Raw genomic sequence first — 19,052 nt, 5'->3', positions numbered from 1 at the left:
GTTAAGTGAGAAAAGGTTCTCTGTGGCAATAATCCTTTTTTAAAGGTCCTCTTTCTTGTATCTGCACAGATGAGGGCTAGGGTTTGTGAGATTAGGCAGGTTTTATTTCAGCACTTGATTATCTAGTGTTGTATCAACAAGTCAACAGCAATGAATGTCATATAGTGTGAGCAGAACAGTGATTCCAGGATTATGAAAAAAAAAGGTCATGAGTTGTCCACTAAGCATAGGGAAGCGTGATTAGTTTTGTCTGCATACAACCCTTGGGCTGTACAACTGTTCTCTTTTTTTTTTTTTTTTTCGATCAGTGTGGCAAATATTGGACACACACTGGACTAAACATGCTGGCCAAACATGATTCTCCAATACTTACAAATGCTTTATGGTACTATTCAGAGCTTGTCAAGCTAATGGTTGGAGGTATTTTGGAATACATTTTAGAATAGCCAGTACAGATATCATACACAAAGTGCCTGTACCTGAGAAAATGAACTCAGGGCTCATGATCTCATTAATAATAAAAAAAAAAAAAATCAAGGAATTATATGCAAACTTATGCAACATTTGTTTATTTGAACATACTTCATATATGTTGGACAGATGGATGTTAGTCATGCTCATTGCAGACTGTAACTGTTATGATCCTTTTCCCAAATTCAAGCTCCATTTTCCATTTTCTCCAAATAGACAAAATGGGCCACATCACATAGCCCATGTGGACTTTTTCTGTGCTTAACATGCTTGTTGATTTTTTTTTTAAAACAATTTGCCACTGTCTTCAACAACAACATCTCATTACTGCCAGATAAAGAAATAAACTCCACACACCAATTCCCTCAGAAACTAAGTAATAAGCAAGCTATGACTCAGATATGCCTTCTTATTACATATGGCTTGGATAAATTTTACCCCATTCCCTAAAGACCTGACTCAACAACTTCTCGCCGAAGTGGCTGGAGCTTTTATCTAATAAAGTGGTCCACTTTCCTCTTCGATGAAATGTCATGACTATGATATATGTGTCCTAAGTTTGTGCAGTGAACTGGCAGAGTGTGTGTGAAGTCAGTGAGTGACACTGACTATGACTGTGTTAAATTGCACAGCTTATACTGAAAAGATGCACTGACAAGTGTAGTCACATTCTAAAGAAGTGCAGCATGATATGAACATAATATTGTTCTGTAGTTTTATTCATTGATAAAAAAAACTCACATGGGAACAGAATGACTTGTACAGAAAGAGATGCAGAAATTTTGATTCTTGTACATTCTTGTCATTTTTGTCTTGTCAAACAGAGTATCACTACAATACTAGTAGCATTACTACTGTATTTGTATATGTTGCATTGTTATAATAATGATTATAATAATAGTGTATGGTGATTAATATACACTGCACTGGTAAATTGAACATTGCTTTATTTACACCCACTCAATGCCTTCCTTATTTTAAAAACACAGTGAATAAAAATACTCCCACTAAGATTGAACTTAAATCACAGAAGTTCACATTACATATTTCAGCAGTTCACCAGTATGCAGTATTTTACCATTATTGTGCCCCTGTGATTCAGCAGTTTATTTCCTTTCACAGAAAAAAAAAAATCAGTTTGAATATGAATTCAGAAATACATTCTGTCATTCCTTCACTTTCCATATGGACTATAGGTAGGGGTGGCTGCTATAAATGGACTAGCAGAGCTAAACCCCCTCGTCTTGCAAAGGTTTCATTTTCGGCATCTACATCAAATTATTTGTTGTTAAAAAATGTCTTAAAGCAGATTATTTTGGTCTTTTGTGGAGCCAAGAGCAACCGATGGTTGTAAGACAAATAAACGCAATAGTACGAAGACACATGACTAGGGCTGATTTCTTTCTAGCGCAGACTGTACATTCATGCAGTCTGTCAGTGGCAGTTGTGTATTACACAGACTGAAACATCCCTTGACTTGATCTCTAATTGGGCTGCTATATTTCAGCCTGTGTCACTGACACGTCCATAACACGTCATCAGCAGTGATTGAGAAGCCACTTGTGAAATACAGTCACTGTGAAATGAACACAGACAAAGTGGATTATTAAGAGTTAATAAACTAAGCACACACTGTTCAATCAAAGTACAACTGACACAAAAGCTTAGTGTTTTTTGGTTTGAATGAAAGGATTAGAGCTTTTCTGTTTACCTTTTGTTTTTGGAGAAAACATGACAAATCCCAGTGGAACATTACAGACTTGAAACAATTAAAAAATAGAAATCATGAATTCAATTGTCTATCTGCATTCAGGGGTGTGTGTGTTTGTTTGTAATATTTTGGCCCACATCATTCTTATTATGCCATCAGAGACATCGTGATATAAAGCAATGCTCAACCCTAATAGTTTTGTTGCCGAGTTATTGATAGATATTAGATTTTAGCCTTTCCATCTAATATCATGACCAGTCTTCACTGTAATCTATAGTGATAATAATGGGTGTAGTGGGTCTCTCCTTCTCTCTCCCCTTTTCTTTTGCCTTTCTGCAGCTGCGTCCATCTCCTCCTGAGTGCTAAACCTAAGGAAGTGCCTCACAATGCATGAAATACTCCAAAGCACATCCTTCCTCCTCCAGATTCCATTCCTGCTATTGTCAGCATGTCAAGCATCTGTGTCATGAGGCAGAAATAACAAACTACATAATGTGTGTACTTTCCTGTTACTATAGCTTGCTTACGTGTGTGTCCCGAGTGGCACTACTGCCCTAAACAACTAGGAAATGCTTCTCTAGAGCAATGGAGAAGTATTTCCTGTCCCTGCTGTATAGAATCTGCCATTCGAGAAAGTTACTTGTGCCGCTCCAGATTTACTGTTTCACCATGTGTTTGTAAAAGAAATATATCCAATCTATACAAAATCTACACCTCAGGCACTATATTTTCTATAGATGAGAACGCAATGATTCACTGTTTTCCATAACAGTACTGTAAGATATTATCCCACCTTGTTTATCAGTAGCATTGTGTTCACACTAATCTTTTTCTTTTTCTTTTTTTTTTTCAAGTCCTCATGGGGATTCATGGTTTAATGTTATGCCATTGAATAAATTACTATTTCAGAAGGTCATTGTTTCACCACTTTGTTTTTAGTCTTTAGTACAATCGTGCATTGCTATTGTTGTCATGATTTCCAAAGGTGGGAGTAACATGCTTTTCAACAACATTCTGAGCCACCACTAAATCCATGCTAAGTACAGTTTTTCAAACGGATTGCTTCAGAACAACAGTTGGAACAGAGCAACACCCAATACTCAGCATGCTGTGACAAATCACTGACACATAGTCATATGAATTCACACGCTTCTATTAAATTCAAGGACTCTCACATTTAGGAAAATTTAGAATGTCTGACTATCTGAATAACAATAAATCCTTCCCACCTTTTTTCCTGTGCAAAAATGCTTATTACACTGCCTGTTTTCATTGCAGTTTGATTAATTTATGACTCTTTTATAAAGATTGGTTTTGTCTTATTGCATCGTGAGGGGAACTTGTGCTCTGGCACAAAGAAAGGAAAAATAGGCCTTACTTGTGCATGTGCCAGGTAGAAAGCCTCTAAAACACATCAGTGGTGTAGAATACAAGCACAGTCATAACCAGATGTCCTGAATGTTTCCTGGATCCGTGAGCAGAACCCGACTACACACCTTTTGCTATTAGTTTCACTGCACTTACTGAATAATTTATAGTTGTTACTAAATAACACGCTTTAAGATGAACCGATAACCTGAGACTGAGAAACATAACCTGAGACTTTAAGGGACTAAATCAGGGCAGTCAAATAAACACTGTAAACAGATCATGGTGTATTTGGTTATTTTTTTTTACATAGAAAACTACATAGTGTGTGATGAAATACGGTAGGGCATTCCCCTTATTGGTTATTTATCTACATAACCGTCCTATTGTTTTTACTGTAGTCACAGAAAGAAATTCATGGTAGTTATGAATAAATAGCCAAATAATAACCTAATGAAGGGATCAACCAAAATATTTTTCCTTTTTTTTAAACTTGTATTCAATTTTTTTGCTCATAGTGATCTCAGAGATGCTGGTTATCACTAATGCCTTGTCACATACGTTAGTATGCCAGTCATATACCCTAATGGCATTTCCAGAAGCTCTTATCTTTTTTTTTATCATATGAATCATTCATAAGGAATGATTCTCCTGTAATATCCTCCTGGGATTTTAACCCTTTAAGCGTGCTAATGAGGAAAGCTTAGAAAGCTTTCGTAGCGTGGTAAAGTCCTTGAGATCGATTATCCTTTTAATAAAGAGCAATAGGGTCTTGGGAGGGATGTTGGGGGATGTGTGTGTGTGTGTGTGTGTGTGGTAGTTTGGCAGACATTTAATTACAATCCAGATGTGTGTTACAATGGAGATTTCATTGACACTGCATGTGTGTAAGCATACATTTTCAATAGAGTATTATATTGGTTTTGATAAATGACATACATAAAATGCGATGGAAATCAATTACCTCAAAACTGTTTGTAATACTGCAAAGACTTAGAAATTTGCAGATCATGAACAGACAGTAAATCCGTACGACAGTTAAGCCTTTTTATAGTTTGGTGCATTTTGTCAGGAATTCCTCAAGGTGAACGTACATGTGTAAGATCAGGGTATCTGTGTAGCTTCCCTTTATTGCACACTGAGCAAGGGAAGATGGATGCTTGTTGACAGCTCCCCTGCTGGTGTTTCAGCCCTGCTGTGTCATGCTCTTGCACTAGCCACAACTGCACAGTTTATCTCTATTTACCCAGAATGCCTCAGGACCTGGGTGTATCAGGAGCTGAAAATGCAACTGCTTTTGTTGTCGCACCAATCACTGGACAGGGAGAACTGAAGACATCTTACTGTTCCTGTGGTAATTATAAACATCCCTTCTTCCCCCTCCATTTCACACACACACACACACACACACATTTGTAATCTTGTGATACAAAATAACCTTGAGTCACAAGTGTCAAATTTAATATACATGCCACCTGGATGCTCCTTGGCTCAGTGTTTGCCAGGCTTACTTTTGCTGTGATGATATCTGAACAGAAACACTGTGTGTGTATGTCTAGAGCTTTCCAATTCTACAATACTGAGATGTAAGATTCAGTATCTGTCTCTCAGTGACATGCTCAAACCCTCTGTGACAGCTTTCATACAGAGTGACAGAAGTCATTGCTGTGATTGACCGCTATTGACCAGGACGTTCTTCTAATGCATTTCTCCGTAACTCTGCCAAGAACATTTACAGATTATATAACCGGGGTCATCAATGTGCTGATTGTGGTCCAGATTGTCAGGCGGTGGAGACGGTGACAGTTGCAGGTTAATATTCTTTATTTTTCCAGAGACAAACAAATCCAAAACGATAAGCAGGGTTGAGGTCAATAAACATGCAGAAGTCAGGTGATGTACAAACAATGATACTTGTGCAAGAGACATAAACACATATATAATCCAAAGGCTTGGTATCGACAGCTACAGGACACTGAGCGTATACTTCACCCTTAATGGGTGGTGTGAGAGAGTGATTGAGTCCAGATGTGTGTGATCATTAAGCCGGTGAATGTGAACGTGACAGTCTCTGTGGTTGTTGGATGCTGTGGTCCTTGGCAGCCATGTTTGTAGGCCACTCTGTGCTACTTGATGTGGAAGGCAAGCCACATGACACAGTGGTGGACCCAGCAAAGTATTTCAGCGGATCAAACAGAGCACTTGAAATATACTACAGCAGAACCAGCGTATCAGTGTATTCAAAAACCAGTCTGTAATTCAGCAACTTCAGTTTTAACATGAATCATTGCGGCTTCTGTAGCAGATTCTCTATTATGTCTTATCAAATCACATTTATTTATGTAAGCTGAAGACAGCTTATCAAGAAATGGAAGAGTTTTCACAGACTGTCATCGATGTTTTTTTTTTAATTTACCCTTCCTGATCTGATCTGTGAAGTGATGACATTAAAAAATTGTTAAATTCTTTGATGAAAACAGAATGTTTAAAGAGGGTTTTACAGAGAATTATAAAGTATGTTTATTCTCTGCTTCAAGTTCAAAACAGATGCCTCCTCTGTTCAGGGTCCATGGTGCTGGTCCAAAGTGGCAATGTGAAGAGCCAATGCGAAACAAAGCATAACCACTTCAAATGGATTGTAGCGATTCCCTCATGTAATTTTATGTAGATAGACTTTCAGAATTTTTAATAGAATACCCCTGCTATAGATGAAATGAAACTCCTAAAGCATAATCAAGTCTAAAGCCAGACTGAGAGAATTGCACCACATAATTAAATTAAACACGATAAAGCAGAGAAAGCTCTATGTGTGTATATTTGTTCCACTATAGCTCTTCAAAGTGCAAGTTTAAATGTCAGACAAACTGGTTATACTGTATATTCTTAAAATCTACAAATAATATTTGTTGGATGGCAATTTAATATTAGCAGAAGTGAGAAGAGAACCAGAGTGGAGATATTATGTCCAATCTGCATTTGTTGAGGCATCGATTGAATTTTCTATCATTTGAGCCTTTCAGGAGTTTCTTGGCCTTTTGAAGCAGCTTAGAGTGTTTATACACCGTACAGACTAACATTCCTCTTCTGATGAACTCTTCTGATGAAGAGAATGTAAAAGCATGAGTGAGCTCTCAGTGGTGTCAAAGTTATAGGAGATAAAAGGAGATGTAAAGTGATCCGATCAAAGGTGGCAGAGTGGGACCAACGGAGCGAAGGATGTAGGAGGATGGGAGGCAAATTGCAGCATCAAGTCAGGATTTGCAGATCAGATCTGAGACTGATGGGAAGGATCTGAACTATAAAACATAAAACATAGGTCTTAAAATCTTCTGTCATCTATCCATATTGGAATTCATTAGCAAAAAGTATACCTCAGATCGAACTTCTTACAAAGTGTGCAATGAATAATAGACTCCATGTGCCTTTTATAGATTTTTGCCTTCTACTGTGGATAAGTGCAAAATAATTAAATGCAAATAAATAAAAACTACTTCCAGTGAAAAGTTTTTGAACTTCTGGAGTTTATGTTTTATTACAGTTTAATCAATATTATTACCACTGACCAAATAACATGATACAGAATAGCAGTTAAATAAAGAAACCTAAATCTTTGTGGATCTTATTAAGCAGTCACTCTTAGATCCTACTGGGAATGAGAGCAGCTCCGTGGTTAAAAGTCTGTGTTACTGGTCTGAAGGCTGGGGGTTCAACCTGCCACTGCTGGGCCCCTTGAGCAAGTCCCTTAATCCTCTATGCTTCAGAGGGCTCTGACCCCAACTTCCTAACAAGCAGGGATATGTGAAGAAAAGAATTTCACTGTAATATATATGTAACAAACAAAGGCTTTCTTTCTTTCTGTTTATTTCTATTAAATCCCATTCTCTCACCAGCCTCTCTCTCTCTCTCTCTCTCCTTCTTTTTTGCTTGGAACTAATAATAAATGCAATGTGATACATAACTATGAAAAAAACAAAGTTAAAAATCCTCTGTCCTGAAGACTTTCATGTGGCTGAAAACTCTTTTTTAATGTAAATGTTAAATAAATCTTTCAGAAAGCTTCCCCAGAGCAGTGCTTATATATATTTTTTTTTTTTTTTGCTAAATAACAACTTTAATCTGTTTATTGTTATGCTGAAATAATGTGTGCCAACCATATCAAGTCCCTATGAATTAGCTGTTGGAGTTCTGGAGTTCTGGTTGGATTTATATTGACTTACTCATTGGAATATGTCTTGTTTTTGTTTGGATCTTAAAGGGTTACCATTGAAATATAGTCTGGTTGGGTTCCTGTCAGATTTAGATGGCTTAGTCATTAATGTAAAATACATTACATTTTATTGTCATGCAAAGCATGACAGATGAGTCTTGTGAACATTACTTGGTGATTATGGGAATTTTATGGAAGTTCTGTGGTATGCTATGGGTTTTATGGTCAGTTATGAGCTTGCCATGGGGATACACACAGCCACTGTGTTGGATGTGACAGAAAAAAACATTTTATATGCTTTAAAGACAGTAGGCATTGTGTGTCACTGTGCCCTTAATGTTTCCTGTAATTCAAAGCTTCAATACAATTTACACTAGTCCAGGGGCTAATACTAGTAAGGAAGGCCTATTTATAACAACAAGGCATTGTCTCCTTTATGTAGTTGATGTCATTTTTTGCACAGCTTGTAAAATTTGGCCTTTGGACTCAGAGTAAACATGGTTTGCGTTAGAGAATAAAGGCAGTTATAGGTACCTTTCAAATAAGCATTGATCTATTCAGGCCTTCCAGCTCTGGACACTGACCACAGGTTAATATATATGGAATTAGAGAAGGCAGTGTTATGAATCAGTTCAGTTATGTCTTGGTGCTTTTCTGACATTCACTACTCTGTTTTCTCTATCACACCCAGCTTCTTGATGTCTGTTCTTCCAATTCTTTAGGGGGATTCATTCATTACTGTTTCATCCCTCCAACACTGTCATTTTTTTCATCTTCCTTTATTGTCCTTGTTTATTTTTAATGTGCCTTTGGGCAGCCACGTCTTGTGCGATGAAAGACGACGGCAAATACGAGACATGAAGAAGTCATTCGGCATGTGGGAGAGAAGCTGCTTGTATTATCGAACTGGATTCAGCAGCAGCTCGTGATTATGTATGCTGAAGGGAGGTAATTGTGTCTCCCCAGGATGTAGGTGTTTTGATCCAGTAAGGCTGACCTTTGTTCAGTCCCAGTGTTGTTGTTTAATGCATCTTCCTTATCGTAAGGGCTCAGCAGGAAGCAACATGAGCTTGTGCTGCTTATTGGGTTAGCCAACTGCTCAAAATAGGAAGTGTTGCTTCATGGATAACTGCAGCCAGCGTTCTAATAAACAGCATGTTCTCTATGCTCAATATCAAGTCATGTCAACTTTACAGTCATTTATTATATAATATAACATTATAGGCTTTCCTATTCTACATGCACACAGGGATAAGAAACTGAGCCACTATTGCATGTGCTGATACAAATATATTGTGATATGGTATCACGATAATTGTCACTAATCACAAATAAATTTGTGATTGCCTTCACCAAAAGTGATTGATGTGATGTTGCTTTTAAATTTATCCATAATTAGAAATCTCTTGAGACAGCTGTTGCATGTTGCCTGCCGAATGGGACAGTATTTATCTAGGGAACACACATGCTGCCCAAAAATGCAGCCACTGTGAAGATATTTACTGCTCCCTATATATTCCTATATACATATATCATATGCAGTGTATCGTATTGCACAATATGTTAGGAATCATACTGAGGTACATTCCTCTTAGCGCACACAATCCGACCTCTCCTGATGAGTAATGATATGCCTGTCTTCTTGATTTTACGCCTATTAAACATGTAATAAAAGATCGCAACACGAGTTGATGACCATGGCAAGTCTCATGAAAGTGTAGCAAATTCGGGTGACAACTAGATTTTATTTTATCTTTGCTAGCAATGGCAAATCATTCTGACAAAAATAACTGTGCTTTATATAGCTCCTCTCACTTTACATTCATGATACACAACCAACATTTGTAAAATTAACTAATGTAACTATACACTTTCTGTATCAATCTCTTTAGTTACTGAAAAATTCATAGTAGTTAATGATTAATATGCTTTACCCTGAATAACTGAATACTAAGCAGAAAGGTAAATGGGTTAACAAGTAGGGATGTGAGTTAATGAATGGATATGTGGTTAGACATTACGACAGGGGATCCCAACCTTCCTGGGCAAATGTACATTATGCATGTCCACCCTGCATTTTTTATTCCAGATTTATAATTTAGGACGACTGTAACATATGGACATTTTATCATGTCAGTAACCTCTGTGTAATATAATTGGCTAAAAACCACAGAAATTACACTGTTACACTGACCTACCAGTGTAGTGCGAAGGGTGAGCTTGTCATGAGGTGTGTTGGAAAGGGCGCAGCATATTTTCTGTCACATCCAACTAGAAACGATAAGTATGGAATAAAACATGACAGGGCATGGACATTTATAGGAAAATAATCCACACTGGCGTGGAGTGATCACATTTCAGTACATGCAATATAAGATATATTCGAGTACTCTGTTTTTGCAGTCAAAGCTCTGCAATCGTCACACTTGTAAATTGACATTCAATAAAGGTTTCGCCATATTTTTGAGTGAGATTTCTTGACTTCTCTTTTTCCACTGAGTCAGAGTCACTAAAGATTGTTCAGGAACCAGCAGAGGTAGATCAGGATAGAAGTGTCAGGATAGCAAAAAAAAAAAAAAAAAAAAGACTAGCATATACAGTCTTAATTTAAATATTTGTTTAAATGAAACTCGCAGTACCACTTCAAAATAGTAGCACGCTAAATCTTTTCATAGAGTGATAATCATAATATTAATTTGTAAAAATTAATTAATAAAACAAAAGTGGAGATTGTGAGTGTCTCTTACGACCCGTTTATAAATCAAGCGACCCCAATGTGGGGTCACGACCCCTAGTCTGTCAACCCCAGCATTAGGAGAAGAAAGGAAAAAATTGCAACTTTATTCAAGTATCATTTTCCCACTGCAATTAAAATTTCCTCCTGTTGGTGGATGGCACACATGTTTGTGTTTACTAGATGTAATATGAGGAGATAATGAACAGAAATATTAAAAGCATAACAAAAGCTTTACTGAATTTCAGCTCAGTTTCAGCATGTAATCCTACTGCAACAGCACACTGACATCAGATAAAAAGCTCAATTCTGCCACAGAAATTAGAAATGAAAATCTCATTGGATTAACAAATGTTATGTGATCACAGCATGGTTATCATAATCATGGGCTATGTTTGTTATTATTATTATTGTTATGAGAGCAATGCCTGGCGTAAGATCAGAATCAGAGCAGAGTTGTTGAGATGTTCTGCACATGTAGCATCACTTCTGGTGTAAATTGGACTTAATCTGCAAACCCAGGGGTACCTGATTTGATTTTGGACTGGAATACATGAATAATGATTTCAGTATATGAATACTAGCTCCCTAAAGGTACAATCATCAATATTTTTCATTTCTTACTAATACAAATAATGTTGAAAATTATGCAGGAATTATATATATATATATATATATATATATATATATATATATATATATATATATATATATAAATATATATATATATATATACACATAAATACATATATACATAAATACATACATACATATATACAGTTGAGATCAAAAGTTTACATCTCCCTTTCAGAATCAGCAAAATGTTAATTATTTTACCAAAATAAGAGGGATCATACAAAATGCATGTTATTGTTTATTTAGTGCTGAGCTGAATAAGATATTTCACATAAAAGATGTTTACATATAGTCCACAAGAGAAAATAATAGCTGAATTTATAAAAATGACCCCATTGAAAAGTTCTTAACATCCATTTGATTCTTAATACTGTGTTGTTACCTGAATGATCCACAGCTGTGTTTTTTTGTTTAGTGATAGTTGTTCATGAGTCCCTTGTTTGTCCTGAACAATTAAACCACCTGCTGTTCTTCAGAAAAATCCTTCAGGTCCCACAAATTCTTTGGTTTTCCAGCATTTTTTGTGTATTTGAACCCTTTCCAACAATGACTGTATGATTTTGAGATCCATCTTTTCACACTGAGGACAACTGAGGGACTCATTTGCAACTATTACAGAAGGTTCAAACGCTCACTGATGCTCCAGAAGGAAAAAACATGCATTAAGAGCCGGGGGGTAAAAACTTTTGAACAGAATGAAGATGTGTACATTTTTCTTATTTTGCCTAAATATCATATTTTTTCATTTAGTACTGCCCTTCAGAGGCTAGAAGATAGTTACATGTTTCCCAGAAGACAAAATAAGTTAAATTTACCCTGATCTTCAAATTCTAAAAGTTTTCACCCCCCAGCTCTTAATGCATGGTTTTTCCTTCTGGAGCATGTCCTCAGTGTGAAAAGATGGATCTCAAAATTCTTTATTCTATCATTATTTTCTCTTGTGGACTATATGTAAACATCTTTTATGTGAAATATCTTATTCAGGTCAGCACTAAATAAACAATAACATGCATTTTGTATGATCCCTCTTATTTTGGTAAAATAATTAACATTTTGCAGATTCTGAAAGGGGTATGTAAACTTTTGACCTCAACTGTATATACAGTACTGTGCAAAAGTCTTACGCACTCTATTTTTTTTTTTTAGTACAAACTTTGTTATAGATTTTTATTTTATGACTTCTACATTATTGATTCAGTACAAAAACATTTTAGATTTCCAAACATTAGTTTTCCAGCACAAAATGAAATGTTTCAGAAAAATGTTTGTATGTCAGTAAAGAAAGCAGCATATCACATAAGAGACCACTTTTCAGACAAAAAACAATGAACTGCACAAATTGTACCTAAGAGTACTATTTTTTTTTTAAAGCGAAGGATCGTCACCTCAAATATTGACTTTGTTTCATTTATTATTGTTTACTGCTCTTTATAGTATTTTTTAATGTAGAAACATTTAATTTCATTATTTGAAGGCATCTTTGCTCTACAGCATTTCTTTGCCTAAGACTTTTGCACAGTACTGTATATATATATATATATATATAAAGGTTAAGCCACTGTCTCAGAGCAAATGTATTAAAAAACAGTTTGGAAACCTGCCTTCTGGTCCAGAATGTTGGCTTTTGATTGGTCTCTTGTCAGGCTTCTAACTAAATCTAGTTGATCCTCTATAAGTTTTGGGGGTAGAGCTTTGTGTACATGGGTGGAAATGGGGGCAGGCTCAATGAGTAAAAAAAAAAATCACTCAAATCTTATTCAACTTCATCCGTTTAACCATTAACCCTAACCCTGACCCTAACCCTTTTTTCATAAATCTTACCTAATACACCTTTAACCGGCATTTGGATACTTACCTATTAATAAGGACTTTGTAGTATTTACAGGATTTCAGTTATTTGTTTTTCTTTGTTTTATGTTGTTAATATTGTGGAATGTGGTGGTATTAAAAGAGCTTTTACTGTCAGTGAATTTTACATCACAAATTATACATTGCAGTGCAATTTACATTGCAAAACAAATTAGTTATATTGCAGTTCGCAGGCAGAGTCCCATCCAGGGACTGCGGATCCACCATGAACCTGAACAGAATAAAGTGGTTACTAAAGACGAATGAATAATTCAAAAGACACTGAAATATTGGCTTATTTTGTCTCAATTACACTTCTTCATAGACATCAGTGCCGGAGTCACTGAAGCTCTGAGTGTATTGAATCTGACTTGTGTTGTTTGACATAACCACTGACAGAAAGCTTGAGTGACGGCAGAAAATTTACCTTCAGCATTATTTTATTTGTGAGACATTTTAAGGGTGTAACATAGACCCCTTTCTCAAGAATGGAAGGTCTGATCACCCAGTCTTCCAGTTTCAAATAAGAATAAAGCTCACAAATCCTAAACAAGCTTATCAACAAGTTATCATGTTATCAATGCTTTATTATTGGGCTTATGTGAATCACATGGGCCCTACAAACTCTGGTGAACATGTGGGACTGTGTGAGTGTGTGTGTATATGCTTGTGTGTGTGTTTGTGTATGTGTGTGTGCATGTGTGTACATGTGAAACTCAGACTCCATTCAAAATTATTCACCATAACATTTAAACCATACCCCAGTCTCTCAGTCACGGACACCTCCGTCATCTCATCACAGACGCTGCAGGGTGTTTGTGGCCGTCTGCCACTGTGGATTCTCTCTCTGTCAAATCAGTTAATAACAAATCACTTCATTTCTCTGACTGCTTCACTGCTAATCCAATCTCCCACAATGCTACAGAATGCAGTGACCATTGTATATCTGCTATACTTATTATTCTCTCATGTTTTAGGTGACTGTTCTGTTTCCTCTTGATTGACGACCCTTGTTTCTCAAAGGTTTTAGTATTAATTCTCTTTTGGTAATTCTACTTTGCACTGTATCTAGCCATTGGTTTACTCTTAAGGCATTACTCTTAAAGAGTAAACCAATGGCCCTTACTCTCTAGTTTGCACATACTATTATTACACCTGTCCGGGAAAACCCATTGACTATCACTGTGGCTGAATTCTGGCAAACAGACAAAAAAAATATCGGAAAATCAGGTTTTTGACCAAAATTGTTTTTTTCTGCCTGTGGGTTTTTCTGCTTTGACCCCTGTGCATTAAGAAAGCAAAAATATATATCCCCCAAAAAGTAGAACAGTTTTTATTCATATACTAAATTACTAATAAATGCTTTATTCAAAGACCACGTTTGGTATAGGTAAAGAGCTGGAACAAACGTGACTGCAAAAATGGCTATATGCTATGCAAAAAAGACACTTTTCATGGCCATATTATTTTTGTATTATTATTATTATTATTATTATTATTGTTGATAATAATAATAATAATTTATTTTAAAAAAAATTAAAAATAATATTAAACTGTTTACTACATGTTAAATGCAAATGAAATCAATAAATAGTATCTATTAGACTATCAGCATGCTGTTTTTTTTTTCACATTTTTATCAAACTAAGAAAGGGAGATTATCATCTTTGTAATGGCTTTGCCAGAAACTCCTAGCCACAGAGTGAACCCTTTAGCAATGAACCCCACAGGAAATGACAGACCGATTTAAAAAAATCTTTTGTTCCTTGCTTACTTTCAAGAGTCAAGTAAGCTTTTTATATGGCACTTGGTGGCTGAGCAGTGGTGAAGGCTTTGGGTTACTGCTCAGAAAATCAAGGTTCAAGCCCTAACACCACCAAGCTGCCACTGTTGGGCCCTTGAGCAAGGCCCTTAATCCTCTCTGCTCCAGTGGTACTGTATCATGGCTGACCCTGTGCTCTGATCCCAACTTCCCAACAAGGGATAAAAAAAAAAAAAATGAATTTCACTGTACTGTATATGTGACAAATAAAGGCTTACTAAAATTTAAAGACAGCAACTGTCAAGTGATCTGATGCACATTAAAATCAAAGTTATATGATTTGGAGTAAAGGGGACTGAACTCTCTTCTCTAAATACAATTGCTTGATATAAAATGCATCCTAGTCTTATTGTATACTGGATTTAACTTGCTCAGATTAAAACCTAATAAATAATATAATGTGGGCTTAATGTAAGTAGACATGAATATTTAGTAAGTTTCATAACCATATTATAAGTACATCCAAAGGTAATCTATTAGATTATTCGGCACCAAGTGTGTTTCTCTTCATGTATATTTTGACATGTTAGTCTATCAAAAGTAAACTAAATTGTATACTTTGTGTACTTTTCCCCGAGTATATATTATTATATTTGTAGTAAATTTGGATAGACTTGTAGTATACTTGAAATAATTTTTCGAAATAATCATTTGAAATAAATGTGTTCCTAACCAAGGCACCTTAAATTTTTTTGGCATATTCCATTTAGATTCCATTAAGATTTTCTGCAGTCCAAATTTCCATCATGCTGTGCATAGCACGTCTTGAAGTTCGAGGAGCGACACAATAGACAAAAACAAACAGGGCAGACAAGCACCACTGATGGATGACTGAAGGTCAATTGTCACGTTTCTTTGCAAAAATCCTTTTTTTGTTGTTGTCGTCTACATAGAATATGCTCAGATCTGTGACTAAATCATAATCCACAGAAATCTTCATGTTGGTAACTAGCTCCTCTTGTCTGACCTGCAGTGCTGAGCATACACACATTAACATTTATCTCCCACTATATGTGCATTAGAGTACTCAAGTGCAAATTTTAAACTGATATAAATTATATTCTGCTTGTTTGTTTATTTATTTATTTATCTATTTATTGACTGATTGTTTGCATTGCATTCTTGGATATAAAATGTGACTTAAACATTTAAAATGTCACTTAAACATGTCAGTAGGTGTGGCTCATGACAACATCCATCCATCATTGGTCACCATCTAGTGATATTCACTTCTCATTTGCATAAAGGTGAGAAATACTCAATTTATTCCTGCTGGTTGGAATTTCCTATATCTATTGTAAAATTAATGGGAGGTTGAACAACAACAACAACAACAAAAAAAAACCTTGCGAATGCTCCCTTAACAGATCTGTGCTTGGATCAGATTCTGCTCCATTTGGGCTAAAATAAATCCAATGTGTATAATTGTTCCAGAACAGCTCATCCAATGCTCATAAGTACCTAGTGAGCCATATCAGGGGAAATCACAAACAATATACAGAACACAGGATCCATAGTACTCCATGCAAATAGCCTTATGATATGCAGAGTCAAGCTTCCCAGTAATATCTATGCTTCACTCATGCAGTGGGCCACATTATCATGAATGAGTGAAAGCTGTGTTTAGAGATCATTTGAATTCATTCATGCTCTGAAACATGGCAGAAATGTCATACCATTTTGCACCCAGAGACCTTTAGATTGTCAAACTGTTCAAAGCTTTGAATAACTGCAAATGATGTGCATGAACAGCATCTCCCTGTCAGGAACATCTGTACTCAAATATTCCTTCAAGCCTCCAAAGCGTCTGTGAAGCATCCAGTGGGCTTATTTCTTTAACATACTGTATATTTAGCATATATTTGCTGCTTCCCTAGATGAACATTTTTAAGGACATGTTTAAAATCATTTGCATTGGCATTGGAAAAGGCATTAAAGCTAGAAGAGGTGATGAAGCGATGTTGTCGTGAACGGCATGCTGGGATGCTAATGCGTGTTTAATGACCTAGCGCAGAGCCCTGAGGCCCTGCAAGCCCCATAGAGCTGTGGTGCTGATTGATGACATGAAGAGAATGATGCAGCAATCTCGGCAGTGGCTGCAACTCATCCTGCCATCAGGGCCACTGGAGAAGCTGCCATGATTCAGCAGATTGGTGTACATCCCAGTGCCAGCATGCTGTTGTCGTCAGATGAGCTGTTTAACCCTCATGCTGTGCTCACTACTTGGCAGTGGTTGTCCCACTGACCCATGCCATCTCTGATTTTATAGCAATACAGTTCAGCTTCTGATGTGCATGTGCAATAATGGATAATTTAGTGTATACCCACTGTTCTGACTAGGCAGATCCATTATACAGTTAATACAACTGGGAAATGTCATCAAAACTTGAAGGGACTTTAAGTCTCTTTAAAATGACACTTAAGTGAGCAAGAATATTGTATTTAGTAAATTCATTGGCTTTTGATTCCTTCTGTCCTCATGTAGTTTTCTTGAATGGAGGCAGGAGCCAAGAGGTGAGGAAGGGAAGCCAGGAAAGGAAACAAAGAGGGCAATTTAAAAAATGAGAGGCACCCTATATATACTTGAACCATGAAATGAACCAGAAATAATGAGGGGAATAGATAAGTAGTCAGAAGACAACAACATCTGTTGGCGGAGAGGGATAGTGTTCACTGTGGCTGTGACAGGGATCTTCTTGATGGAGGGAATGTGGCAGGAAATCAAATCACCTTTTTGTTTTATATTTACAAAGACCAATCATTTTTAACATCTTTCACTCCTTGTTTTTCACAGGACAAAATTACCTGAACATTTGTAATATAATGTCTACCTATATGGGTGCTTCTACTTGTATTTAAATTTTAAAAAATCCAAAATTATCAAACAGAACATAGAAATTCATATAAAATCATTTTATAAGTGTTTGAGATGATTAACCCATTATTTTTGTGATCAGAAATAAACATGCATATCCTGATGTGAGTGGAGAGGAACTATATCAGATTTATCAGTGGGTCAAAAGTTTACATACACTTTGTTAGTATTTTATTTATTTTAATTGCTTGAATGACAACTCCACTACTTATCGTAATTACTTGAATTACCACTCTTTGTATTTAAGCCATTTTGTTACTTTGGAGATATGCTTAGGATCATTGTCCTGCTGGAAGATCCAGTTGTAGCCAGGTTTTACATTTCTGGCTGATGTCTTGAGGTGTTGCCATCTTTTTGTGAAGTGCACAAGTCCCTTTTCCAGCAAACCACCTCCCCAACATGATGCTGCCATCCCCATGCTTCACAGTTGGGATGGTGTTCTTCAGATTAAAAGCCTCTCCCTTTTTTCCATGCATAGCACTTATAATTATGGTAAAATAGGTAAATTTTTTTTTTTTAAAATTTGTTCCTTGCACGACACCCTTTAGAGCATGGCGATGTAGGACTCTCTTAATGGTATATTTGATACCTGATGCCGCCAACTCCCTTGTTGTTGTCTTGGGGTTCAGTTGAACCTTTCGGACCAAAGTTCATTCATCTCCGGGAGTTAATTTGTGCCTCCTTCCTGAATGATGCAGTGTCACTAGCCAAAGGGTGCCTGTGAACTCATGTATGTGGAAGTGGATGGATAGTCCTTTCCTCTGAGTGTGTTACGTTTGCCCGCGACATTGCATGTTCCTCAGAGGAAGCCTTCTCCCTCCCAGGTTGGTAGCTGTCATGTGATAGGGGAGACCTAACTAGAGGGTGGAAATTGGCCAAGACCAAATTAGGGAGAAAATTGGATTGGAGGAAATGACCTCTGATGTGAATGAAGTAGATACCCTAATTGACTTGCTTAAAGAAATGTACGGTAACATTAAACGTGTGAATGTGTGACTTGTGAAAAACTGAGAGTGAATATCTTTAGCCTAGGTATGTAAACCTTTGGCCTCAACTGTAATCAAAGTCCATACTGGAGCTCAAGCAAAGTCAGGTACAGTTAAACAAGGATAATTCATAATCAGACACTAGGAAAACAGGTAAGGGTCTAAACTAGAAGAATAGAGAACAAAGAAATACAGAAATCAAGCTTTGGACTTAATGAAACAAATCATGAGACTTGAACAATGACACACAGAGGATAATGACACACAGAGGATATAAAAAAGCAAACGGCCAACTAACACAAAACAGGTTAACACAATTAGACAACAAACCACTGATGGGACAGGGGCAGAGACAGGACATGAACAGAAACCAAAACAAACATGAGCTCAGTGT

At 36.5% G+C, this 19,052-nt stretch overlaps 1 protein-coding gene across 3 annotated transcripts in view; it reads left to right on the top strand.

Moving 5' to 3' along the window:
• Positions 1-19,052, top strand: part of tmem108 (transmembrane protein 108) — a 71,065-nt gene that overhangs the window by 20,868 nt on the left and 31,145 nt on the right. The window contains exon 3 of one of the 3 annotated variants that reach the window (XM_026937928.3): positions 4,801-4,904. The exons of the other annotated variants lie outside the window; for them this stretch is intronic. Coding sequence (XP_026793729.2) covers positions 4,802-4,904 — 103 coding nt within the window. The 5' untranslated portion in view covers position 4,801. The remainder of the gene's footprint in view (positions 1-4,800; positions 4,905-19,052) is intronic. 3 annotated transcript variants of the gene reach the window in all.

The sequence above is a fragment of the Pangasianodon hypophthalmus genome, chromosome 22 (assembly GCF_027358585.1).
Source record: "Pangasianodon hypophthalmus isolate fPanHyp1 chromosome 22, fPanHyp1.pri, whole genome shotgun sequence".
NCBI classification, from domain to species: domain Eukaryota; kingdom Metazoa; phylum Chordata; class Actinopteri; order Siluriformes; family Pangasiidae; genus Pangasianodon; species Pangasianodon hypophthalmus.
This window is presented reverse-complemented; position numbering and strand designations above follow the sequence as displayed.